Genomic DNA, 25,389 nt, shown 5'->3' on the forward strand with positions numbered 1-25,389 from the left:
TCCCGTTGGCCATTATGCGCCTGTCTCTGAGTCATCTACTCCGTACATCCATGTCGAGGGACGAAGCTGAAGGGATATCCCGTCTCTATGACTGTCAATATCTGGGCGACGAGGTGGAGAGAGGAGTCGGCATTCTGCGACTCGCGAAGCCACATCCGGGGCGCCAGCCAACCAAGACCCTTGAACTTCATGGAGGATGAGAATAGCTCCATGCTGGACCATGCATGGCCGTTCTATTGGAAGCACTGGTCCAACCTCGACGCAGTTCCCAACTAACGGTAAATACGACCCTGATTTATAATGAGCTCGCTTGCCGGGAGTTCTCGTGACTCCAAAAACTTCTTCTCCTCACTTTCTCCTCTCTCTGGCCGTTCGTGGACATATAAGAACCTTTGGTTGTGTACGCCTGTACGCCGGATGCAAGGATTTCCCTCGCTGCGAGAACAATTGGGGTCTGAGACATGGGATATAACACCCAGCAATAAGACGAGAGAGAAAAAGCGAGAAGGGGAGCAGGTCAGGATAATTGAGATCTGAGGTTTCTCGTCGACAATGGCATACTATTCTGTACATAGAGTAGTGCTAAATAAGTCTCTTGCAATTGGAGTTGCTGGAACTTGCCTCACAGCGCTGGCATCTCTCCCAGCTATTGCGGCCATTATTTCTCGATACCGTCTGAAAAAGAAGAGTGACCTTTACCAATCTTTAAGCCAACTATATCATGATCAAGATGGTGTTGCAACCGAAGAATCGTCCGAAGCATTCTCGGATAGGTTCCAGCGGACCTTGATCGCATTGGTTTCACTGATAGGTGTTTTGACATCTTTGGTGATTGCAGTGCTTGATACTGATGGCCACGGCGGCCACAGCCATCAGCCAGTTCTAGCACAGTGGCTTGTTTTTGCAATTTGGGTAGGCTAACAACAGCAATGTTTCGATCATATTCTTCCATGCCCAGCGCCCCTATCCCACCACTTTACTATCAGCTTTAATTGCTAACATGATACCTATCTTAGGGCATGCTTCTAACCCAAGCTACTGCACTAACTGTAGAGCCGTTTTCAACGAAGAGATATGACTTGGGCATGTGTAAAGCCTTGTCCTGTTGCTTCCTGCTCGTCGTTCTTTGTGGCCAGTTATGGTCAATCAGATCAATTGAAGGATGGGAGTATTTCCGTTCATCCCATGGCATCCTTCTTCTGGCTCAAATTGCATCTGCATCTATCAGCTGCTGTACCTCAGTCTCGCTCCCTCGTCGGCCCGACGTGTATAAGGATGGGAAACTTGTGGATCAGCAATTTACTCGCACTCTCTTCGGCCGTGTTTCATTCATTTGGGCCGGCCCTTTACTTCAATTCGCGATCAAAAACCGAAGGCTGGAAGTTGATGACCTTCCAGCGCTAGACCATGCAACTCGCTCACGTACCTTGCGGGAGGTTTTCGATAAGGCAAGAAAGAAGGGCGAAAAGCTCTGGAGGACACTGATTCGAATCTACGCTTTCCCGCTGATGTCCCAGGCCTTCTTGGTTACCTGTTCAGCATCCTTGAGCTTTGTCCCACAGTACTGCCTACTTAAAATTCTACGTTCTCTTGAGCAGCGCGGCACCAATTTGTGGGATCCTGTGGAGGCTTGGATCTGGGTGTTTGCACTTGGTGGCTCTACCCTTCTTGCGTCAACGATTGAGTCTTGGTTATTTTGGCTATCTCAATACCAACTGGGTATTCCAGTTTATGAACAGCTTTCCGCTGTGGTTTTCGCGAAGTCGATGAGACGGAAGGATGTCAAAGGTGCACAAAAGGCTGACGAGACAGCTGAGCCGGGAAGTAGTGCAATGCCAGATGACGACGAAGATGCGAAAAAGACAAGACAAGCCACCATCAACCATGTTGCAGTGGACGCTAATCGAGTTGCGGACTTCGCAGCCTACAATTGTTTTGTCATCCTCATTATTGTCAAAGTTACCATCACCGTTATATTCCTCAGCAACTTGATAGGCTGGAAAGCTCTATGCTCCGGGCTACTTGTATCGTTGCTTATAACACCCCTAAACATATACACGGCCGGGAAATATACCATTTCGCAAAAGGCGCTGATGAAACACCGTGACCGGAAAATGGGAGTGATTTCGGAGGCACTTCAAGGTATTCGCCAAATCAAATTTTCTGCCATAGAGCACCAGTGGGAACAAAAGATATTTGACGTCAGGGAAGCCGAGCTAAAGGCACAGTGGCAAGCCTTCATATACGATATCCTCCTGATAACTATCTGGATTATCGGGCCTGTCATGCTTTCTGCTGTCTCCCTAGGAGTATACACTTTATTATACGGCGCGCTTTCCGCATCTGTGGCCTTCACAACAATCTCTGTATTCACATCCATGGAATTTTCCCTGGCAGTTTTACCAGAATTGATCGCCGATTTCATTGAGGCATTCGTCAGCACAGGCCGTATTGGGAAATATCTCGAATCTGCAGAAAGGGTCCAGACGACTATACCCGGAGACTATATCTCTTTTGAAAAAGCGACTGTGGCGTGGCCTGCCGAAGAGCTAGATGATGGTAGCGAAAGGTTCATGCTGCAGGACCTAGCTCTCGATTTTCCTTCCAAAGCACTAAGCATTATCTCTGGTAAGACAGGCTCTGGAAAGAGTCTGCTTCTTGCAGCCATCCTCGGTGAAGCTGACATCATCGACGGGACTATTCGTGCACCCGTAGCGCCACCAGTTGAAGAGAGATTTGATGATAAGGCTACAAAGGCGAACTGGATAATCGACTCGGCTATTGCGTTCGTGGCCCAAGTACCATGGATTGAAAACGCCTCTATCAAAGATAATATATTATTCGGACTTCCTCTTGACGAGGAGAGATATGGAAAGGTTATATTTGCTTGCGCGCTAGAGAAAGATTTTGAAATGCTTCCTGATGGCGAACTTACGGACATAGGCGCAAACGGAATCAACCTAAGCGGTGGCCAAAAATGGAGAATATCGTTTGCACGAGCGTTATACTCTCGTGCTGGAATTCTGATTATGGACGACATATTTAGTGCTCTCGATGCGCATACTGGACGGCATTTGCACATCCATGCTCTAACCGGAGAACTATGTCAAGGGAGGACTAGAATCCTTGTTACCCACCATGTTGGCCTCTGTCTACCACAAGCAGATTACGCTGTCCACCTCGAGCATGGTGTAATCAAATACGCTGGGTCTTTGGCCGAGCTACAACGAACAGGGAAACTCAGCGAAATTCTTGCTGAAGAAGCAGATGAAGTAGAGACGAGTAAAGCTTCCAATCAGGTCCAACCCAAGGCCCCCCTAAAGCCAACCACACAAGTAGACTCTGCTGGTGTGCAGGGTCAGAAGAAGGAACCTCCGAAAAAATTTCAGCAGGCAGAGGGCCGTGAGGTTGGTGCTGTTAAACTAGAGAACTACTTGAAATATCTCCAAAGTGGAGGAGGGTTGCCCTACTGGGCAATGGTAATGTTCTTTTTTGTCCTCTATTCGGCTTTGGCGGTCTTCCGTGTAAGTTTTTCCCCACGTTCTCAACAATTCTTCTTTATACGCTTATGCTTACGTTGTTCAATTTAATATAGTCGTGGTGGATTAGTATTTGGACGAGGTCTACCCAAAATACCCCTGAGCAAAAACTAGATATTATGTTTCACGTCGTCAACCACGTATCAACCCCCAAAGCACCCTCCTCGGATACACTATGGTATTATCTTGGAATCTATGTTGCCTTATCTATTCTATCGTGCGTGATTGGGACCCTCAGATACGCCACTTTCCTATGGGCTGCAATTCGAGCATCACGAAACCTATTCCGAAAGCTCACGTATACTATCCTTCGAACTCCTTTACGCTGGCTCGATACCGTCCCTGTTGGTAGAATCTTGAACCGGTTTACTGCAGATTTCAACCAGATCGACTCTCGACTTCCGTATGACTTTTCAAGTCTGCTATACAACGTCTTACAGATACTTGGCATTATAGCCGCCGGTGTCCTCGTTTCGCCCATGCTAATAATCTTTGCGTCAACCTTGCTGTTGATATGCTTCTACTACTCAAATCGCTTCCTTCAGGGTGCTCGTGAGATCAAACGTCTGGAGAGTAACGCCAAAAGTCCAATATTCGAGCAATTCGGGTCTGCGCTAATAGGGCTCGGCACAATCCGTGCCTTCGGTAAAGGGCAAGCTTACGTCGAACGCATGTACGGAAAAATTGACTGCCACGCGAAGGCTTATTGGAACCTGTGGCTATTTAACAGATGGCTTGGTTTCCGCATGAGTGCCATCGGGGCTATTTTTGCCACTGCTACCGCAGCCTTCATTGTATCCCTTAAAGGAATTGATGCCTCTCTTGCTGGATTTGCTCTTAGCTTTGCTCTGCAGTATACCGCTGCAGTAACCTGGACGCTACGCAAATATGCCAACGTCGAGTTGGAGATGAATGCAGCGGAGAGAGTATTCGAGTATTCCAACCTTGAGATCGAAAACCAGGAAGGCTTGGATGCACCTGCTGGATGGCCAACGGAAGGTCACCTTGAGGTATCAGACCTTGTTGTTAGCTATGCTCCAGAACTACCCCCCGTTTTGAAAGGACTATCTTTTACCGTCGAGAAGAATCAGCGGGTTGGCGTGGTTGGTAGGACTGGGGCGGGCAAGTCATCTCTAACCCTAGCACTGTTTCGTTTCTTAGAGGCCCGATCAGGATCTATTCATATAGATGGTATTGATGTTTCAAAGATCAAATTGGCACATCTCCGAAGCCGCCTTGCCATTATACCACAGGACCCAGTTCTATTTTCAGGAACCATTCGCTCAAACTTAGATCCGTTCAACGAATATTCCGACTCTGAGCTCCAGAATGCCTTAGAACGTGTTCATTTAGTTCCATCCGCAGACCAGATCTCTTCATCCTCTTCCGTTGCCAATGCACCTGTGGTATCAGAGGAATCAGGCTCGAGTACCCCGACTGCAGTTGGAACCGATTCTGCAAGCAGCACCATGGCGAGCAAAGGCGGCATAAACACCAATATCTTCAAGAGTTTAAATTCAAACATATCGGAAGGTGGCCTTAACCTTTCTCAAGGTCAACGCCAATTACTATGCCTAGCACGAGCCATTGTGTCTCGCCCAAAGATCATGGTTCTCGACGAGGCCACCTCCGCCGTCGATATGGACACGGATGCCCTTATCCAGCAATCAATCCGCTCCGAGTTTGGTCGTAACTCAACTACGTTACTCGTCATTGCCCATCGCTTAAGTACTATTGCAGACTTTGATCGTATTCTGGTTTTGGATGCTGGAAAGGCCGTGGAGTTCGGCGAACCGAAGGAATTGATGAGTATCGAAAATGGTGTGTTCAAAGGGTTGGTGGAAAATAGCGGAGAGAGAGAGACTTTGGAGAATATTATTTTGAACTAAAGTGCGGTTGACAATACTTTTACCTTTCCCAGGTTTTGATGGAAAAGGTCGGGGGTTAAATTAATAATTATAAAGACAAAATCGTGGCCAGCGTTTGGGCTGACATTAGGATATATCTCTATTTGCTCGTTATTCAGAATTATTCAAATGCCGGCGTTATTTTGGACAAAATAATATAACATATCTTTTCATTGTGCCTCTGTTCTCTTGGCTATCTTCGTTATAGTACACCTACGCTTGATTTCGATTGCTACCATTTTAGGGGGCTATTTAAATTAAAAGTTGCAGATGATGACAACCTCAATAAAGTAACTTGATCCAGTTTTAATCCTAGCCTTCAGGGATACTGTTTATATAAAGAACTCAAACTATATACATTATTTAATTCATGTAGGGTCGTCGTGTCATTACTTGCTGATGTGCCACATTCCACTCTCAGTGTTGTTGGTCAGGTTGGTTTGCACCACCTTTCCACCCTTGAGCCATCCGTTCTCGACAATACCGCCACCAGGGACACCAACCTTTCCTCGGTCTAGACGGTTAGCTCCAGCCTTTACCGTGAAGTTGGCCAGGGAGATCTCATCCGCATTTCGGTTACGGATATGGGGAGTTCCGAAGTATCGGGCCTGCACTTCCTTCTCGTTAAAGTGGAGCTCGAAGTAGCCACGGTAATACAGCTCAGACCATTGCAGGACTTTGTTGGTGGTTGCGAGAAGCTTTGATTTCTCAATGGAATCCTTGATGCTGATTTTGGCACCAGCGGGGGATGGAGAGGAAATTGCTGAACCGGCGAACTCAACGCCAATAGCACCCTCGCCGGTCTTGGGGTCATATGGCTTCTCGTCCAGCCAGACAAGATCGCTGACCCAGTTGGCGTGACTGTCACCGGCAATCATGATGTTGTTTGGGATATTGTGGTCATAAAGAGTCTTGAAGGTGCGGTTTCTGTTTGCTTGATAACCGCTCCAAGCGTCATTGTTAAGGTTGCGGTGAGCACCGAACGCAGCAGATTCGTTGATGTGAGAGAACACTATATGAAATTAGTTGGGGCCACAGACGATATGCGGATAGTATACGTACCGATCTGACTTCCGATGACACGCCACTTAGCACCTCGCTCTGCGGACTCAATGAGGTTTCGGTAGAACCAGTTCTCTTGACGGGAGCCCATCAAAGTACGGCTGGCGTCACCCCGAATCTTGGCAATGTAATCGGTGTTCCAGTATAGATCTGTGATTGAACGATCATAGACACGGGTATCGAGCATGAGGACGTCAAGAAGGGAGCCAAGCTGGAAGTTACGCCAGATACGAAGGTTGTCGTCCATCTCGACTTGTCTAGATATTCACATGTTATTAAGGGGTAACGAATACAAGGACAAGGACAAATGACAAACCTGATTGGCATCCATTCGAAGTAAGCGCGAACAGCGTTCATCTTTCTCTGATCGGTGCTGATTCCACCATCGGCAATGAACGATTGCTCGGTGTTGTTAAGCTTTGATGATCCATCACGGTAGGTGTTATCAGCGACCTCTATAGAGTTGTTAGAGTCAAGCGGGTGCAAAATGGCTTTTCTTTATGGATCATACCGTGGTCATCCCAGACTGGGATCCAGGGGAAATTCTGATGACTGGCAAGCAAGTCCAAATCGGTTCTGTAGGTAGCATGGCGCTTGCGGTAATCATAAAGGGTGATGATATCACGATTGGGCAAGGGTACTCGTCCAATGTCCTTGCCAGAACCACTGTAATAAAGCCTTTAGTAAACAGGAACCTAACCATGTAAGGTTAAGATAAGCTTACTAGTGACCATCCTCATATTCGTAAATGTAGTCACTTCATGGAAATAAAGTAAGCATGTTTCTCTGAAAAGTCATTGCTATATCAAATGGTGCATACCCTAGATGAAGGACATAGTCGACCGAGTCCTTTCTTACGGGATTTCCGTATGCATTGAAAAAGCCGAATGCTATTATAATGTTAGCAGTCAGACCTTTCACTTTTCGAGAAAACCATTAAACATACGGAAATTGCTGCAAGAGTACACGGCAAGGGAGATATCCTTGACCAAGTCGTGCTCAGCTGGCGCGGTTTTGGTACGTCCAATTGGACTCTTCTTGTCCGAGTTGCAAACATAGAATTGGTAGTAGTAGGTGGTGAATGGCTTCAACTTCGTGGCTTCAACCTATCATTTCTCGCATGTTGAGTATCTGTCCAACTTTATGCCCATTAAGATGCATAAGATACATACCTTGACAGTGTAGTCGACATCGGAGCTAGTGTAGACAGTTCCTTTCTCAACAACCTGCTTAAACTTGTTGTCTTTGGCAACCTTGTAGGTCAGGCAAACAGGAGCCTTGGAGATAGGCTTATGTTCATCGGTATCCTTTTGGATTGGGACAGGGCTGTAAAGTGGCACGTCACCGGAGACGGTGCTGTTGTCATTGACATCATCGAAATGCGGGGAGCATCTAGTCCACAGGATAACGGAGTTGGCGTAGGGATCTCCAGACGCAACGCCGTGAGTGAAGTTCAATCCGTCTGCGGTGAATCCGGCGGACGGGTCGCTTCTCTTCGCAACCTTGGGCACAGAGATACCTAGGGAAGGATGGTGCAGGGAAGGACTGCGGTAGTTCAGGTTGCCCGCATAGGATGCAGTAGCCGTGGCGGCGGAGAGCGCCAGAAGAGCGAGAGAATACAACATCGTCACTTACCAGGCTGAATTGAACTGGCAGAAGATGAACGACCTCTGGGGCATCGCGGTACCTTTATAGAAACGACACCCTCGTTTGGCCATTTCCAGCAATCTCGCCATTTCAATTTCACGAGGTCAAGCTCTCCACCTCGCCATCAAGGTCCAGACTTACCATGTCCCACAGCGTACTGGCAGGCGAATGAAGATGCCGTAGCTGTGCATGTGTAGCATGGGTATTTGCATCGCCGCGGGAAGCACCGAGCCCCGGGGCTGGCAGGGAATTGTAACTCCGCGAGGGTGAAATGGTAAGGCTAACTTGGAGGCCCGCAGACGGGGAGCTCATCCCTGCTCGGAAGCAGTGAAGTAGCATCAGAACACTCTAAGCAGCGGTAGCGGTCTCTGCTCGAGTGGCTTCATCCTCCGTATTCCGTATTCCAGACTGGTGATCGGCTGGGAAGACGAGGCTGCCCCAGAATGCATCTCGAGGGCCTCTCTCAAATCTCCCGGACCAACTCCATCAGTTCGTATATTCAAGCTTCGTCTCAACGTCGCTTAAGGACGAAATTCAATGACGCTCCCTTGTATCTGCACGTGGGTTGGCGTAACTCCACTGGACTCCAGATATTAATTTACGCTCTTTGCTCTTTGGCCGAACAGAAATAGCCCGCGGCTTGTTGGAGATCGGCAGGTGGAATAAGCGTGGTGGACGTAACGTTGTTTACAATGGCGGATGCTTGATTGGGTGAAGAAAGTAACTAAATATATTAGCCTTTGAGAGTTATGAACCTCGGGACGGTTAAAAGTATCTGGACATCCTAGAGTCCGTGTATCGTTCGAAATGAATCAGTTGCCAGACAAGATACTACCCTCAGTGGGGAGATCTCGATAATAAGGCACGGAGAAATGGGTCGTGTATGATACTCCTCGATACTCCAAATATAGCAATCTACCTTATAGTAACCGCTAACTTAATCATGGTATAGATAGTAATAGCATTTTAACTTGTGAAGAACTGTATGGTTAAAGTCTTTATGCATGCAGTACTAAGCTGACGGCAAGTCTAAGAATAAGCTTGAGGGTATGTGGAGGGTCATATTGATAAAAAAACCCCTTCTATTTTCTTTTGGAAACTAAAGTAACTAAGTCCTCCAGAGCTTAGGTGATAAAGAAAAACATCTGGCCGTATAGTAACGTGCCGAAGGGTCGATAAACAAGTCGAGACTCCAGAAAATCATGACAAGATACACTCGATGCAGGATATATTCCAGTTCGTCAATATCCTCAATTCTTATCCGAGCCATGCAAGCCAATATTAATCCAGGAAAACAAAAATCCTTCTCCAATGTCATGGCAGCATATTAAGCCATAGAGATTCTTCCCAGTAGCGGGAAACGGTCACTGAACCTCCAGGCTATTCAATGCATTTCCATCTAGATGCTGTCATCTAGTTCAGAAGAGTCAAAGGGGGTTCCAAAAGCGGTAGGCCCGGTACCTGCCACCCAAAGGTTGTTTAGCTTTTCACCCGTACAAGGATAGAATGTGCCGTCAATAATACCTTTTGCGAAGTCCTCGGTGAAAGGCTCGGTTTTGATTTCTGCCTCGTGTTTGATGGATATGATCCTATTCTCTTCTTAGAAAGGGTCTTGGAGATTTATATCACACCTGATGCGGTGACCACTATGGGAAATATTACTCACTCGTTCTCAGGATCACGTTTCACCTTAGCTGCACCCTTTGCGCGTCCGTTGGCTCTAGCTCCTTTGGGTTTGGCTGCCTTGACGGGTGTGGTGTCGACGGCATCGACATTGGATTCTTCAGTGTCTCCTTCATTGGTGGTGGCCTTGCCCTTTGCGCGGGATTTAGGGGGTTTAGTGACTTTGTCACCAGTCGCAGCCTGCTTAGAATGTTAGAAGATAGATAATGCGTATACTGGATGTCAAAAGTTATATACCTTCTTGTTTGGAGTCTTGTTGCCAGCGGCACCGGAAGCGTTTTCAGCGATGCCCTGCAAGATTTTGCGCTTCGACTTATTGAACAGAACCAATGCACAGGCGGCGTTCTTGAGGCCAGCCTGGATGGCCAACTTGTCGTAATCGACCTATTAAACCGTAGGGAAGTATGTCAGTTATTGCATGAGAAGTGTAGATTAATAAGATGTATAGATAACCAAATGATCAGTCACCTCTAAATGAACCAAAACCAGGCCAAATAGAGGAAAACAACCACAAAGTCAAGCTTACCTTGATGCTTGTTAGACCATCTGTGGCACAAAGCATGCCCAGGGTGAAGATGCGCTGCTCGCTAGCAGTTAGGCCTTCCATGATGCTGGAGAAATAGATGAAGCGTGATAGAACTTGATGAGCTATTATGGTTGATAATAAACAAGTTGTATGTTAGAGGTAAGGAGGCTGTAAGCTGTAAAAGAAGTTGGTTGCAGGGAGGCCGTGAGAACAGGTTTTATAGAGGAAAGGGGGGTAAACAGGAGATAAATAGTTGTGAAGCTGGGTGGTTGTTATAGACAACACATCACTTTCTCGCCGAGATGTCTAGCTCAAATGAGTTTATGGAAGACCTCACTTTGAACAAGAAGAATCTGGAATAGGACATGACTTAGTAAAGGTAAGTCCCGACTTGTTAAGGCTGTTAATAACCTATAAGATTTGTCCTGGTTCAAGGCTAGCCGGGCAGTAGTTTTATCCCCTTAACATACCAGTATCAATGCCACTTATCTTCAGCTCCCTGGCTGTATTGGAGAGGCACTGCAAGCTGTCTGGGTGCTAATCGCAGTGACATAGGCTGGTTCGATTCTAAAGAGAAGGTCTTTTCTAATACAATAGTATATGAAAGGTAGAAGAAAAGAATAAGGGGAGAGTTGAGAAACGAGAAGACAGAAGTTGAAAAGAAAAGAAAATGGATCCTTTTCTAGTGTAATGGTATTATATAAGAAGCAACATAAAAAGGAAGATTCTAAATGGTCATGTCATATAGTTCGAAGGATATCAAAAAGTTTCCATAACTGCTCCGTCACGGAGCCCGGTTATTCTTAATTTGGGCAAAGACCTTCTCCCACGCCTCAGGGAGAAACCTCGAAGTAGACTTTGCAGGCCGGCTCTTCTCAGGCGCGAAAAAGAGCACCTGGTCCTTTCCTTTCCACCAAGGCCTAGGTTGTGGGTTTATGTTCATTAGGCTCACAGGCCGAAGCTTCGACTTCCGAGGGGCCAAGTCAGCTATCGACACAAGTGTTCGCTTTGGATAGAAGTTGAACTTCATAGTCTCAATATTCAATGTTGCAGTGCGTGGAATCTTGTTCAAGTATGTTCGCAGATGTTCTTTGGATTGTTGGGTAAAGGCGGGTAACGAAAGGTAAACTTGATTCACGAAAGGTGCGGTCGTAAACGAGACGAACAGCATAGGAATAGCTCCGCCAATAACAACTATATAAGATAGACGGTCAGTAACTAGGCCACTGATACCACGGGGAAAGATATGCTTACTTGCGGGCGCAATATACCACGGGAAGTCTGCTGCATAAAACGCAGGAGCAACCACCGAACATGAAACGACGAAGAGGAGAATAGTGGTGACTCGCATCATGCCGATAAATGCGATTTTCCCTGTCCCCGCATGGTATATCACTATCTGTTTCGGTTTGGCGCGAACAACTAAGATAGCGAAAAAAAAAGGAGTCAGCTTATAGGTGTCTCTGATATCTCTGCTATCTCTGGATGAGCTGGAATACGGACCCCGTCCTTGACCTGGTTGGCTCTTTGCCTGCGGATATCGAAGCGGCGCACGCAGCGGGCCATTCTGAGAACCAGTGGGCAATCTCTTATATGGGCCTGATGCGTTAGGCAGGGCTTCTGTGGCCTTCTGGCGTATCGGTATTCTGGTGGTGATGTCCCGTTGGATCCAGGAACCCAGCCGGAAGCTCAACCGGTGGCCAGACCGCAGACAAAACATATTTCGACAGATGAATAGGGCGAATCTCCAGCTTGTCGAGGCTATATCATGTCAAACGCATAGAGATATATCCCCAATGGCAGCAGCAACTGGCGCAAGCATCGATCGCTCTCCTCAAGTTCGTGCTTTCAAACTCGCGGCAAGCGCCATAAAACTTACCACGTGATCATAAGGTTTTGCCCTAAGCGCGTCGGATTTACCGAGAGCCGCGGAAGCTTGGCAGGTCCTAACTTCGCCGCTTTGGGACATATATTGGGGGATAGGGTCTTTTGAAGCGACGGTGGGACAAAGACTCAGTCCCAGCACAAAACCTGCGCGCACCAGGGAGAGAAGACCCTAGCTGGTACGGAGTACGCTCCAGACATCACACGGCCCCGTCACGCTCTGCCTGTGCTGATTGTTAAAAACAGGTCACCCTGACATGATCTATCACGAAGCCACGGCTCTCCGTTGCACGACCCGTTCACTACCATAGTTGAGCGTAGCTCGACTTCCGCCCTCTCGACGATGATATCTTTTCTCTCCTCTCTCGTCCTTTTGCTATCGTCGGTTAATGCCTATACGCCCGTTTCCGACGACACGCTACGGTCTCTATCCCGTCCCGGAACCGATTTCGATATTCACAATGGTGCGATACTTGCACCAATTTTGCGGCCAAGAGTGCCCGGCACACCTGGGTCGACCGCTGTTCTCGAACACTTCGTAAAATTCTTCAAAACGACCCTGCCAGATTGGAGACTTGAGTTCCAGAACTCTACCTCCAAAACGCCAGTAACCGGTGACAAGCAGATACCATTCGTTAACCTAATTGCCATTCGAGATCCTCCCTTCGCGCACGTCGGTGATGTTAGCAGGCTGACTCTGGTCGCGCACTACGACAGTAAACTTACTCCGGAAGGGTTTATCGGCGCGATAGACAGTGCGGCACCATGCGCAATGCTCTTGCATTCCGTACGGAGCATCGATGTGGCGTTAACGAAGAGATGGAAAACAATACAAGCAAATCCGCCAGATGATATAGATATGGATGCTCAACAGGGTGTTCAAGTTTTCCTGCTGGACGGGGAAGAAGCATTTGGCGATTGGACTGCTACGGACTCTCTCTACGGAGCTCGCTCGCTAGCTGAACACATGGAACATGAATACTATCCAGCCCTCTCCACATTCAAAACGTCCTTGTCTGCCATCAGATTATTTGTGCTTTTGGATCTCCTAGGGAGCAAGGACCCTATTATGCCCTCTTTCTTTGCAACCACACACTGGGCATACAAGCACATGGCCAAACTCGAGCAACGACTTCGTAAGCTCGGGCAGTTCAAATCAGACCCAGACCCCAAAAAGGGTGCCGAGAAGGCGTGGCTTACGGAAGGGAACAGGTCGCCGGAGATGAGGTTTCAGTCACACATCTCAGACGACCATGTGCCTTTTATGCAGAGAGGAGTCGAAATCCTCCACATGATACCTTGGCCTTTCCCACACGAGCTGTGGCATAAGATCCAAGATGACGCGGAACATCTCGATCCTCCTACCGTTGAAGACTGGAGCACACTCATCACCGCTTTCTTGGCCGAGTGGATGGACCTTGAAGGGTTTTTCGATACAAAAAAGTCGAAACAGGCTAGAATAGACGATGAAGAAAAGACGGAGCTGTAAGCTATTTTCATGTTGATATCTACAAATCTGCCTATGTTGATATGTAATGATCTCATACCCTTTTGGTATTGCAAATATTATGCTCGAAATTTGATTTACACCTTGCGATAATCTACACGTTGGGCTAATAACACATTTATAGCATTTAGGGCACCATGACGAATATCTTTATGTCTCATGCATTGTACGCTTTGGTTTCAAGTCTTTTACACAGAATTCTCAGCCATCAACTTTATTGATGGTCACGACGTGTTACGGCGCTCAACTCGTCCAGGCTTCTTTTTTTTTTCGGGCGATTTAGACATTATTACGGCGTGCGGAGCATTCATCTCAATACCCCTGGAGTGAAATGGCTTCGCATCGTTGAAATCTATAATTTATAATTTACTCTACTAATTCGAGATAATATGGAATGCTCCAGATTGTTTGGTTTATTTTCCATATAAGGAGGCAATAATGAGAATTTGTATACATTAAAAGTATACGAAAAGAAGCATATCTTATACTCAGTTATCCGCATCTAATCAAACATCAATAATCGTAAGCATCCGGCGTTATTATCGTTCAACGGGTCATTCCAACATGTACACCCTCTAGAGTAAGGGTTATATGCCTAGAAGGCTACCCAACCAGAAGCCAGCCAGCCATGGTGCACCCCAAAGCGGCGTAAGAACAGATCTCAGCAGGCCAGGCCCAGGGCATACACCACTCAGCCCCCATCCAACACCAAACGCAACAGCCCCAGCAACGAATCTCCAATCAATATCTGCTACCGTCGCAGTTGGTAAGTTGAACTTGTCAGCCAAAAGTGGCGGCTTCTTGCCCTCCTCGTTTCCATATTCGGTCTTCATGTACAGGTACGATAGAAGATTCGGCCCCACACCGAATACCATAACTAATGCAAGAGAGGGATCGAAAGTGGCAGGATTGAACCAGCTAAAGAATCCAAGGACCTTTTCGGGGTTGGCCATGCCGCTGATGAGTAGACCAAGGCCGAATTGGAGTCCAGCGATGCAACTGTAGACAACTCCTGAGTTGGTGTAACGTGGTAGTACGGCCGGAACTATAAAGGAATTGATTGCCTGCGAAATGGCGACGGCAGAGGACATAAACGCCAGCTCGTCGGTGGTAGGGTAGACGGGCATGTAGACCGGGGTTCCATCAGGCGAAGGGGATAAGGTCGCCCCGATTCCGAGATTGGCTGTAATGAGTGCGGTCATAAAGAAGATTCCGGTTGCGATGAAAGACCGTGGTGAAATCCGAGAGATACCACAGAGCATATGGCCAGATGTGCATCCATTGTCATTCTATAGAGCCAGTTCTTTGTTAGAAGAGAGATCGTATAGCAACATAGATGACGAATTGGTCTCTTACCTTCGTTCCCCAGCCAACCAAGAAGCCAATTCCTGCTAAAGCGAGCACCGCTTCCAAGGTTGCTGGCGGGGTAGCATACGGCGGTAGAAGTGATGGCGCAAGCAGATATACCGGAACAATGCTCGATACCATTCCCAGGATCACCGGGACATTCTGCTTGTTTGGATTTCCCACACAGCCCGAGAGCAGAGAGGAGATACCAAAGACTCGGCCATTGTTCTGGAGGAGTCCGTAGGAACCCTGGTATAGAAGCAATGCTCCCAGCGAAGTATTGATAGGCGTGAAAGGCATCCTATACCGTTCTTCTCTCCGATCAAATTGAAGAGAGATCTCAATTCCCCAGTCCTATTTCACGGTCTATCAAGGAGTTGTCGGCTGGCAGACCGGGGCGAGCATGAGGCGGGCACAGGCATATAAAAACCAGCGTCATGCCCATCATGCACGACGGCTGCGGGGGCGGCCGGGAGGCGCATCACGAATCATATCCATGAGGTGTTTGCGATAGCCCATCAGGGGGATCGGGGTTGATGGAAGCGCAGGCTATATCCCATTGGTGGGCGGTCCACCAGGGGCTCGGGGTTCGTATTAGCGGTCCCCTAGCGCTGTCGATGATGCAGATGCATCATCCATACTCGCATAGTATAGAGCATATCAATATACTCCGTGTCGTCTAGTATATGGTCTAGTGACGGTTGTGGTCCAGGAGCCCGGTGTTGAACATAGACGGCGTTAACTATAAGATATATGACGTTCGCCGATTGAAAGTTTTCTCAGGGACAGCCCAGAAAGGCCCGAGATGATTGACCATAACTTCACCACCCAGCAACCATGCCGAATGATGAAAGCTCTCGTGCCCGTAAGTCAATTGGAAACCCGTTCGTGAAACGCGAGAACCAGGAATGGACGGTTTCTTTGCATCGGTCGATGATTCGGAGCGTCTCACCACCACCAACTCGAGGGAGGAAACGCCGATATGAAGCCCTATGCCCCCATAGTGTCGGCGAAGAAGCTGGTATAAAGCCCGAAGATCCACCATCTAGCGAACAAAATATCGATATTGCGGCTATAGAGGCCGGGCAGGAGGTTGTCAAAGACCATCTTGAGATATTCTCCGCGCGACTCCGGGCTTCGACGCGGCCTGAACTACCACTGGTTCCCCGGCTCGGCCACGGGGCATGGAGGGATCTGTATCAGAGGAACCAGCATGAAGATGGCAGACATTTTGTTGTCCATCAACATGACCATCCCATTGCCGGGCCGCACTATGACCTGAGACTGCAGTTTTCACGAACAAGCTCACTGAGTTTCGCCATCATGTACGGACTGCCTGGAAACCCAAACAGCAAAAGGCTGAGTAGGAATGCAACTGAGACAAGGGTGCATAACGTCTGGGTAAGTTGCGATTTTAGTCCCCTGGCGTTTCCATAGCATACCCTTGTGTGTCAGTTATATTGACAGTCAAATATAGAACCACTTGATTGAATCTGCATCTACCATGTCAGGGAGCATGATTATCTGGGACACTGGCGAATATTCTGTACTCTCGTACTACACTGGAGACACAATGTTACATACTGATAAATCTGACGCGAGCTGCTCAACAGAGGATCGGGTCACAGAAAGCGAAAAACTTCGACGAGCATTTCGCCAGGTAATGTTAAAATTTCCTTACCTTTGCATTTTTTAATTCTAACCTCCCACAGCGGAAAATTCGCCTAAGGCTGCATGGCGCTCGGCTGCCACCAAACTATACTGTAACTCTACGGCTTCCAAGGGAGAATGATGCATCAACACAGCCAAGGAGGCCGTCAAGAAGAATGCGTAGGCAATTAATACATCAGAAGAGAGGTGACCCTACTACATCAAGCTCCTCGCCGGAAAGGGAAGATGAGCGAGCAAGAGCAGATGAGCCATCTCCCGGCAAAAATTCTTCGCCTAATATCTCACCCTCACATTCAGATCAGGAAGATGAGGTTATCCGGCAAACCAACGCCTACACGGGCGCAACGAATTCAATTTCTTCCATACATCAACGAAAATGGTACATGACTTTAGATCGTATCAATTCAGGGTTTGAGAAGCATGTCGATGGCACTACCCGAACGTCACATTGGGCTAAAAAGGAAGTAGCTGTCCCTGGGAATGAAGCGGCTAGTCCCTTGGGATTCGAGCCATTTTATGTCCGTGGACCAGATTATGAACGTAGCATCCTCACAGGCAGGTTGGGCCGTGATGTCTTGAGTGACGAGGGGGTCGTAGGCTTTCGTGGGAGAAGAGGATGGCGACCAGTAGTTGAATAATTTATAGATTCCATGAGGGGATCCGACCAAATGAACTCATGGTACTTCCCCCGAGACTTGTCCTCAGGTCTATCCTTATATACACTTATCGTCCGTTGTAGGGTATAGTCCCGTCTTCCAATAAAGATCTTTCAAGGGACCTTAACCCTGTATTGATTATGACTTAATGAAGGGGCTCTTTAATCTTTATTGAGTGTTAACCTAAGCAATATACATGGGTATATGTTCTTCGTTACCTAAAGGCCTTTAACGCCCTCCAAATTTTATTAGGCGATATAAAACCAAAGATGAGCCGCGGGGAAATATTGACTTTTGAACCCCTCAAAAACTTTTGAAAGGTGAATATATATATCAACATCGACATCAAAATCAATCCCAAAGAAAACAACGGATCCGAATATTAACCCATAATCAGTGAATCTCCATCATTAGCCATGGCAGCCCAGCAAACACCAGCAACCAGTGAAGCACCGTGGCATTCCGCATTCCCTGCCCCTAAAGCTACTGTTGGGGCTGTTAGCCGCTCAGAAGTTCTTGAATGGATATCGAAAAACGAGAAGCCACTCGATTATGTGCTTGTAGATGTACGCCGAGTGGATCATGAGGTTAGTTAATACACCTGAACTATGTATACGCTGCTCTTTACGTAGTTGAGTGCATGTTGAGAGAATATAATACCCGTATATGGAGTCAAGATGAGATCGTGACCGTTCTAATTTTCTTTATGCTTAGGGAGGGACGATATCTGGCTCCCTTAATCTACCAGCTCAGAGCTTCTATGCATCGCGTCCTACGCTGTACAGCCTTCTAAAGCAGGCCGGTGTAAAGAAGGCAGTCTTCTACTGTGGTAAGTTCTTTCTCTTTGGAGTCGAGGTAACTGTCTAATGGCTGTGTCCAGGCTCATGCAACGGTCGAGGACCCCGTGCTGCTGGTTGGTTTGCCGACTACCTTCAGGAACGCGGGGAGAATGATATGCAAAGCCTGATTCTCGAGGGGGGTATTAAGGGATGGGTAAAGGCTGGGGATGAGTATGTGTCACGCATGGATGGTTATGATGCTGCTGCTTGGAAGTCATGAATCCAGGAAGATGTATAGCTAGGAGAAATAGACAAGAATGAGTCTGAGTTGATAGGAGTTATATATTAAGAATAGTACAAGTACATATCAACAGTACTGAGTACTGAGATCTAAGTTTGCCGTGATGGCAAAGTAAATAGCGGAAGATTGAAGGGCGTCATATGGCCATCTAGTGGAATATAGGGGTGCGCTGAAGGTTGTAACAGACCCAAGAATAGAGTAAGGGTCAAGAATGACGCTGGATAGGATGCATGGACAAATAATGACTCAGAGGGCTTCGATAGCCTTCAGGAGAATATCGATTCCACGATCGGTATTTTGCTGCTGAGCTGTTGTATCTCCCCCTTGCTTGTTGCCTTTGAGGATCCATGATACATCACTCCACCAGCCTAAACCGATCAATCCGCCACCTCTCCTTTTCTCAAGGCTCTCCTCCATACGGCTGGTATGTTCCCACTGCTTCGCGGCGGCCTCTGCACCTTCCACTACCTTGGTCGGGATACCGCACATGGAGGCACAGTGCATTCCGAAACTACCCTCAGCGACTCCGTCTTCTAGCTTGTAGAGGAAAGTAACACGTCTTTCTGCGTCATCGACATGAATACGCATCCTACGAGCAGCGATCTCAGGATGTCCCTCGAACTCTGCCGCAAGCGAATGATAGTGAGTGGCAAAGAAACCTAGGGCACCGATATGAGTAGCGACATGATGAAGTACTGCCTGTGCCACTGCCACGCCGTCGTAGGAGCTGGTTCCGCGGCCAAGTTCATCCAAGATGACCAGGGAGCGTGGAGTGGCTTCGGAGAGAATCTTTTTGGTTTCGGAAAGCTCGACAAAGAATGTCGATTGAGCGGCAAAGATATTGTCATTGGCCCCTAGCCTGGACATAATACGGTCTACAGGAGTTAGGCGGGCGTATTCGCAAGGAACGTAACATCCTATCTGGGCCATGATGACTGCGGTACAGGTCTGTTATAAGTTAGCAAATGACATAAAGAGAATGTGTTACGTGTATACACTTACCATGCGCAAGACCGTGGACTTTCCTGCCGCATTGGCACCAGTGAGAAGGTTGATGTTTGGAGTATCCCCTCCGAGTTTGACATCATTTGGAATGAAATCACCAACGTTGGGCATCATGCAAGGGTGTCGGAGCTCATGGAAGTCGAGCACGCTCCGCTCATCATCCACGAAGATTGGGCGACAGCTTGGATGGCCCAAGGCGGTAGATGCCTTGGCCAAGCCGATCAGACAATCAAGTTGGGCAATTATTTTGACTGCCGCAAGCCAACTTGAATAACTTTCGTCAAATCGAGCATAGAACCTGCCTGCAACCCCCTTGACAATCTGAGCATGTGTCTCCCGAGCTTCCTGGAGCTTTCGAATCAAGGCCCGCAACTCAGGGAAATAATATCTCTTGACTTGCTTTGTAGCCGACATTTGGTCCCAAGATTTTGGAATGTTTTTGATCTTGATGGGCACTTCGAGTTGGTAAATTTCCTTGCCATTATCTTTGAAGATAATGGTAGAGCATTTCAACTCTTTTCTAACCCTGTTCAAGATCTGCTGGAGGTCTTCCTCTAGCTGTTCAATGGTCTCCCTTGAAGCATCGAATTCTTCTTCAATCCCTTCCTCAGGGACAAGGATGCCAATTTCTCTAGCTTTGGGTCGGTCAAATGCTGTTTCCCAAAACTTCAAGAGACTGGTGAGGTCCGGCATGGCGGAGATCAATTGCCCAATTAATCCATGGCCGGATCCAGCCCCTTTTAACAGGCCTATCGTATACTCAATTTGCTCGAACCCTTCAAGAACACGAACGAAATCTTGAGCTTTACAGGTGCCAGCATGAACGCGAGAGATGAGTCGTTCTAGGTCGGGCATTTTGGTCAGTTGGGACGAAAATTGCTCACGGACAGTGTTATCCGCATTGAGGGATTCGACGGCATCAAGACGAGCATTGATCTTTGCGGTATCCATCAAGGGATGGCAAACCCATTGCTTAAACAACCGTTTCCCAAATGGTGTAACGCAGCGGTTAAGTAGTTGAAACAGTGTTCCCTCTTGGCTTCCATCGTAAGTGTTTGCAAAGATTTCGAGATTAATCAGAGTTTGTCCGTCAAGGACCAAGCTGGAGGCCTTCTTAATTGGATCGTACCACGTAAAGTTCCCTATGGTAATGAGATCCCGCCCGATCTTTAGCATCTGGAGGTACTGTAGCAAAGCTCCAAACGCGGACATAACGAGGTCTTTGTCCCGAGCATCCCGAAGTACTTGGGGCCAGGCGGTTAGATTGTCCTGATCTTCTGAAACGAAGTAATCACCAGCTTCAAGCTCCCTGATAGTAACACTGGCCTCCCAAAATTCCTTTACAGGTTTCAGGTGATTCCAGAGCGTAGTTGGACCAGTGTTGTTCTTCAGAATTCTAAGGGCTTTGGTGGACATCACAGATTTTTCAAGCAGCAGCTCCTGCGGTCTGGTTTGAGCGACAAATGTTTCGAACCTAGTCATATCCACATCATCAACAAACTCGGACAAAAAGAATTGTCCAGTGGCTGTATCGACGTACGATATACCGAAAGTGGGTAGGCCATCAACGATAGCTTCCTTGATCGCCACGCAGTATGTCGACATATCGCCTTGAATCATTGATCCTTCCACCAAGGTGCCAGTGGTCAAGACACATGCCAGTTCGCGCTTTATGACCTTGTCTTCCTTTTGGGGTTTTCCTGCTTTATTCCCCTTGTCGTCACGCTCTCTCATTTCCTTGCTTAGCGCAGACTCCGACTGATCTACACGCGCGATTTTGAAACCCTTCGCAACGAATTGGTTTGCCCAATGGTCGAGACTCATCTCTGGAACGCCGACCATCCGCATATTGACCCTATCTGTAAGTTTCAGGTCAAAGAGCTGGTGCCCAATTGTGGCATCATTTTCGTATAGTTCGTAAAATTTCCCCTTCTTGAAGAATACAATGGTATCCCAGAACTTCTGCTTAATCTCCCAGTATTGTTTTTCGAAGGGAGAGAACTTCGTCCAAGCCAAAGGCGGGATATAAAGAGTGCGAGGGTCATAGTCTGTATGGCCAATGGGGTTTTTATCCATATCCATAATGTTTGCAAGCCATGGATATCGGTTTTCTGGCTCTGTCATATGGGCCTTCTTCTTTTTGTTGCCGTTATTTGATTCCGATTTAACTAGGGGATTGCGTGGTTGGTATGGCTTCACATTTTCTGGGTCGTAACACCACTTTTGAGCGGAACCAGCCGCTCTCTGGGGTATCTCGATGTCCACATCCTCCTTAGGAATTGGGAGTGGGCTGCTTGACATTTTCTTTGATGAAGGGTTTGAAGGGCGTTTTCGTTTCTTGGACGACTTGACTTCCTCCTCCGAATCGTCGTCTGGGACTACAAAATCATCGATATCTATAACTTGTTAGCTAAAATCCATTAGTAATTTGGTATGAGGTTAAGCTCACCATCGTCTAGATACTTCTCTTCCTCCTCATCGGGTTCAAAACAGTCCGAATCACTAGCATAATCTCCTGTCTTCCTTCTCTTTTGAGACCGGCCCCGTGCATTTCTTTGCCTTGGCTTGATGGCCTCCTCGTCGTCGGATTCTACATAGCTTTTTACTGCCGTTCTCGCCTATTGTGGATCAGTGAGCAGCCCTCACAAAAGTTATTCAGTTGGTGGGTGAGAAGGGCTATAATGGCATACCCTTCTTGTAGGTGTAATAGAAGCGGAAGACTCTGGTTCTCCAGTACACACTTTCCTCACAGCTGTCGGTGTATCTTCTTCCAGTGGCTCAATCGCATCGCTGCTAGGCACTGGAGTAATATTCTGGGCGGTATCCAACCCTTGCTTCGACAGTTTCGATCTCACAGAGCTCGTGGTTGTCGTACTGAATGAGCCACGTATGGATGCGGCCTCCGAGGGAGAGGAGGCTGGATTGTTGGAACTTCGCTGGGAGGCTGAAGGCGCAGAAGGGGACGATTTGGGTTGGAAGAAACCTAGGATGGACTTTTGGTTTTTGTTCATGTTCTGTGTACTGGGTGTCGACCGCTTCAGTACACGAGAGGGTGCCGGCGTTGTATTGGCACCCATTCTGACGGGTAGTCAACAGCAAGCAGTAAGAAGAGTCTATAATACAAACATACGAAGTATATGCTGCCAAAAACGAACAATGCACAATAAAGGATGCTGAACGGGAGGAAGAATGGACGAACGAAGCTGAAAAAACCACTATAAAGCTCTCTATCTTATCGGGCGACACGAAACAACCGCGTCCCAACGCGATCAGTATACACGTGATATGGAACAACTATACTCCGATGTTATTATTAGGTAAGCGTATCCAAGCCAAAAAGGGAAAAAGGAGGGAGAATGTCGACAAAGTGCAAGTGAGATGGTTTACTATGGTACAGAAAGCGCTGAAATTAGGATAACCCGTCTGAGGAACTCATATCACCCAGTCCATCGCCAACATAAAACGAAGCTGCGACGGGGGAGAAATAGAAAAAGTAATGTACAGGGACAAGAATGCACCGTCATGTATATATTGTAAGGAACGCTCCAATCAAGCAAGGACATATATTAAAGAGAAATCACGGCCAAGATTGTCGTTGATCTCGTTCCCTTGCCGCTTCAACTTGTTCTTCTCGCCTCTTCTGAGCAGTCCAGTCATTGAGGGAGACAATCTTAGGTTTCTGACCCCCAGCAACGGGCGGCCGCCTGACCTGTCTTCCGGAGATTCTGCGCTTTTCCGCCATTAACTTCCTATCCTCATGTTGTTCAGCTGAAGGCTCTGGTTCGGCAGCGTCTTCTTGGGGAACGGTGAGTCCTTGGTCCTTGAATTCTTTGTCGTCGATAATCTTGATAATTTTGACCCTCCACTTCCCGATCCGCAAAATCAACAGACTACCATCAATGATAAACTTCTCGGTGACATCTGCGGGCCAGGTTCTAAGAGGGATGAAACTCAGGGCATCGCCCATCTGTTCAGCACCGCTCGCCATGCAACCCACAGATGCTCCGTTATTCACGATAATCCGGTATCCTTCTTGCTTTGAAGACACCATTCCTGCCGCGTAAAGAATCTTGTGGAAGTACTGCCCAACAACCATCGAGCGGGGGAGAGTTAAATGAGGGGTTGGGGCGGTAAATGCGTTCATCTGGGGGGCTTTGGGGTTAACCCCGGAATTGATAAATTCAGGAATTCCAGAGGGCGTCAGAGGTATCGAAGCTGCTTCTGGTTTAGCGTGTGATGGTGAATCCTGGGGCTGGAATATGGCTTTATGGGCCTTCGATGCCTCTTGCGCATCCTTGGGCCCATGTATAAGCTCCACGAATTCTTGAGCAAGAGTATGCTGCGCAACTCTAAGCGAAGGTGCTTTGTTGTGCTCTTCCATAACTTTTTGGATTTGAGCGATTGGAATGAAGGTGAAGAGCTTCAGTAGTCGCTCCATATCTTGATCAGGTTGGCGCATGAAATACTACTTTCAGTTAGTATATAAAAAGGCAATAAGATAAGCTTGATATGTCTTACCTGGTAAAGATCATAAGTTGATGTCATATCCTTATCCAGCCATATCGAATTCCCAGCAGATTTCCCGATCTTTTCACCCGTTGAGGTTGTAAGTAACGGTACGGTAAATCCAATAGGCGTCGATAGATCGGGATCTTCATCTTGTTTGCCTTCGATTGGTGAATTTTTCAATACTTGTTTAATGGTATCAATCCCGAATTGGATGTTTCCGGATTGATCAGAACCTCCCACTTGAACTGTGACTCCTTTCTGGTAAAGATGCCACCAATCCCATGCCTGCATTATCGGGTAGCAAAATTCGGTGAATGACATCCCACCTCCACTCTCAAGCCGAGTTTTCACCCTATATCATGAACAAAAAGAGGTTAACGCCTGAGGCTTTGCGCATAGGACGATTATATCCAGTTGTGAGGGGCAACTTACGGCTCACGTCCGAGCATAGTTCCTATCCTGGCATGACGTCCAAGCGTATTCAAAACTTCAATCAAAGTTTCTTTATTCCACCAAGTGTTATTATTCTCTAGAGCTCGTCTCCAGGCCCACTCCCAGGAATACCCGTGCTTCCCCCCATATCTTTCGAATGAAGCCCCAAGTTTTTTGAGTTGCATATGCATGTTGGCAATGTACGCTTTTCTGGAGGCGTTGTTGAGCATTGGACGTGCCGTCGTTCGCCCTGTAGGGTCGCCGATTCTGGAGGTGGAACCACCCAACTATGGACTCGAGTCAATTTAAACAGAATCTTGTACAGTAAATCTCCCCGACTGAAGCCAGTTGAGATTCTGTATAAGCAGGAGGAAGAGACAAGTTCTACTCACAACCCAGACAGCTTTCATGCCATGAACATAGGCCCAACCTAAAACCATAAATGGAAGCATATGTCCGACGTGCATCGACGGAGCAGTCGGGTCGATTCCAGCATAGAATCCCACACGTTTGTTCGTAAGCATCTTATCCAATACCGCACGGTCTCTAGAAAAGATAATTACGAAATATTCAGTCAGAAATTCAATTGCGCGTGTAGAACGAAATCACGATGCATGGTTGTTGCGCACTCACCCGATAACAGAGTGAAGTAGTCCTCTTTCCTCCATCAGGCTAAGAAAGCTCTGCCTTTGGCCATCTTTGATTTCCTTCGCCCACTTCTCCCATTGCGCCTCTGCTTCGGCTGTCCGAGCCAAATATCTTTGGGTAATGCATCTCCTTTGCGTGGCGCCGGGTGTTGCTCTGAGGGTAGAGGGTGATATCCTTTGAGTTGCAGTCCCGTTTCGAGATATTACGCAAGGTAAGGAACGGATATCCCTGGGAAGGGATTGGCGCAAAGAGGGACGCAACATGGCTTCAGACTGGTCATGCGGAG

The 25,389-nt window shown here is 47.5% G+C and overlaps 9 protein-coding genes across 9 annotated transcripts; 3 read left to right on the plus strand and 6 right to left on the minus strand.

Moving 5' to 3' along the window:
- Window positions 1–552: 552 nt before the first annotated feature.
- On the plus strand, window positions 553–5,428 carry GIQ15_03271 (multidrug resistance-associated protein 13; the record flags this gene model as incomplete). Its single annotated transcript, XM_033550688.1, has 4 exons — window positions 553–912; window positions 1,017–1,089; window positions 1,243–3,524; window positions 3,596–5,428. The coding sequence occupies 4 exons, from the start codon at window positions 553–555 to the stop codon at window positions 5,426–5,428; spliced, it is 4,548 nt and encodes a 1,515-aa protein (XP_033407849.1).
- Window positions 5,429–5,835: 407 nt separating this feature from the next.
- Window positions 5,836–8,133, minus strand: GIQ15_03272 (uncharacterized protein; the record flags this gene model as incomplete). Its single annotated transcript, XM_033550689.1, has 8 exons — window positions 5,836–6,458; window positions 6,509–6,765; window positions 6,825–6,963; window positions 7,020–7,174; window positions 7,233–7,265; window positions 7,329–7,398; window positions 7,455–7,614; window positions 7,681–8,133. The coding sequence occupies 8 exons, from the start codon at window positions 8,131–8,133 to the stop codon at window positions 5,836–5,838; spliced, it is 1,890 nt and encodes a 629-aa protein (XP_033407850.1).
- A 1,421-nt stretch (window positions 8,134–9,554) lies between these two features.
- GIQ15_03273 (uncharacterized protein) lies at window positions 9,555–10,445 on the minus strand (the record flags this gene model as incomplete). The annotated part of the gene is made up of 4 exons (XM_033550690.1): window positions 9,555–9,744; window positions 9,822–10,018; window positions 10,076–10,222; window positions 10,365–10,445. 4 exons carry the CDS (start codon window positions 10,443–10,445, stop codon window positions 9,555–9,557), a joined length of 615 nt encoding a protein of 204 aa, XP_033407851.1.
- Window positions 10,446–11,148: 703 nt separating this feature from the next.
- GIQ15_03274 (uncharacterized protein) lies at window positions 11,149–12,084 on the minus strand (the record flags this gene model as incomplete). Its single annotated transcript, XM_033550691.1, has 3 exons — window positions 11,149–11,558; window positions 11,619–11,786; window positions 11,868–12,084. The coding sequence occupies 3 exons, from the start codon at window positions 12,082–12,084 to the stop codon at window positions 11,149–11,151; spliced, it is 795 nt and encodes a 264-aa protein (XP_033407852.1).
- Window positions 12,085–12,591: 507 nt separating this feature from the next.
- Window positions 12,592–13,737, plus strand: GIQ15_03275 (glutaminyl-peptide cyclotransferase; the record flags this gene model as incomplete). The annotated part of the gene is made up of 1 exon (XM_033550692.1): window positions 12,592–13,737. One exon carries the CDS (start codon window positions 12,592–12,594, stop codon window positions 13,735–13,737), a length of 1,146 nt encoding a protein of 381 aa, XP_033407853.1.
- Window positions 13,738–14,342: 605 nt separating this feature from the next.
- On the minus strand, window positions 14,343–15,402 carry GIQ15_03276 (YeeE/YedE family integral membrane protein; the record flags this gene model as incomplete). Its single annotated transcript, XM_033550693.1, has 2 exons — window positions 14,343–15,044; window positions 15,112–15,402. 2 exons carry the CDS (start codon window positions 15,400–15,402, stop codon window positions 14,343–14,345), a joined length of 993 nt encoding a protein of 330 aa, XP_033407854.1.
- Window positions 15,403–15,939: 537 nt separating this feature from the next.
- Window positions 15,940–18,488, plus strand: GIQ15_03277 (uncharacterized protein; the record flags this gene model as incomplete). The annotated part of the gene is made up of 6 exons (XM_033550694.1): window positions 15,940–16,503; window positions 16,580–16,762; window positions 16,815–17,332; window positions 17,827–18,016; window positions 18,144–18,258; window positions 18,310–18,488. 6 exons carry the CDS (start codon window positions 15,940–15,942, stop codon window positions 18,486–18,488), a joined length of 1,749 nt encoding a protein of 582 aa, XP_033407855.1.
- A 267-nt stretch (window positions 18,489–18,755) lies between these two features.
- Window positions 18,756–22,591, minus strand: GIQ15_03278 (DNA mismatch repair protein msh6; the record flags this gene model as incomplete). The annotated part of the gene is made up of 4 exons (XM_033550695.1): window positions 18,756–19,457; window positions 19,512–21,910; window positions 21,964–22,132; window positions 22,205–22,591. The coding sequence occupies 4 exons, from the start codon at window positions 22,589–22,591 to the stop codon at window positions 18,756–18,758; spliced, it is 3,657 nt and encodes a 1,218-aa protein (XP_033407856.1).
- Window positions 22,592–23,091: 500 nt separating this feature from the next.
- GIQ15_03279 (tyrosine-tRNA ligase) lies at window positions 23,092–25,123 on the minus strand (the record flags this gene model as incomplete). Its single annotated transcript, XM_033550696.1, has 5 exons — window positions 23,092–23,979; window positions 24,033–24,375; window positions 24,456–24,742; window positions 24,848–25,001; window positions 25,089–25,123. The coding sequence occupies 5 exons, from the start codon at window positions 25,121–25,123 to the stop codon at window positions 23,092–23,094; spliced, it is 1,707 nt and encodes a 568-aa protein (XP_033407857.1).
- Window positions 25,124–25,389: the final 266 nt, after the last annotated feature.

The sequence above is a fragment of the Arthroderma uncinatum genome (genome assembly GCF_011692745.1).
Source record: "Arthroderma uncinatum strain CBS 119779 chromosome Unknown scaffold2, whole genome shotgun sequence".
Lineage (NCBI taxonomy): Eukaryota > Fungi > Ascomycota > Eurotiomycetes > Onygenales > Arthrodermataceae > Arthroderma > Arthroderma uncinatum.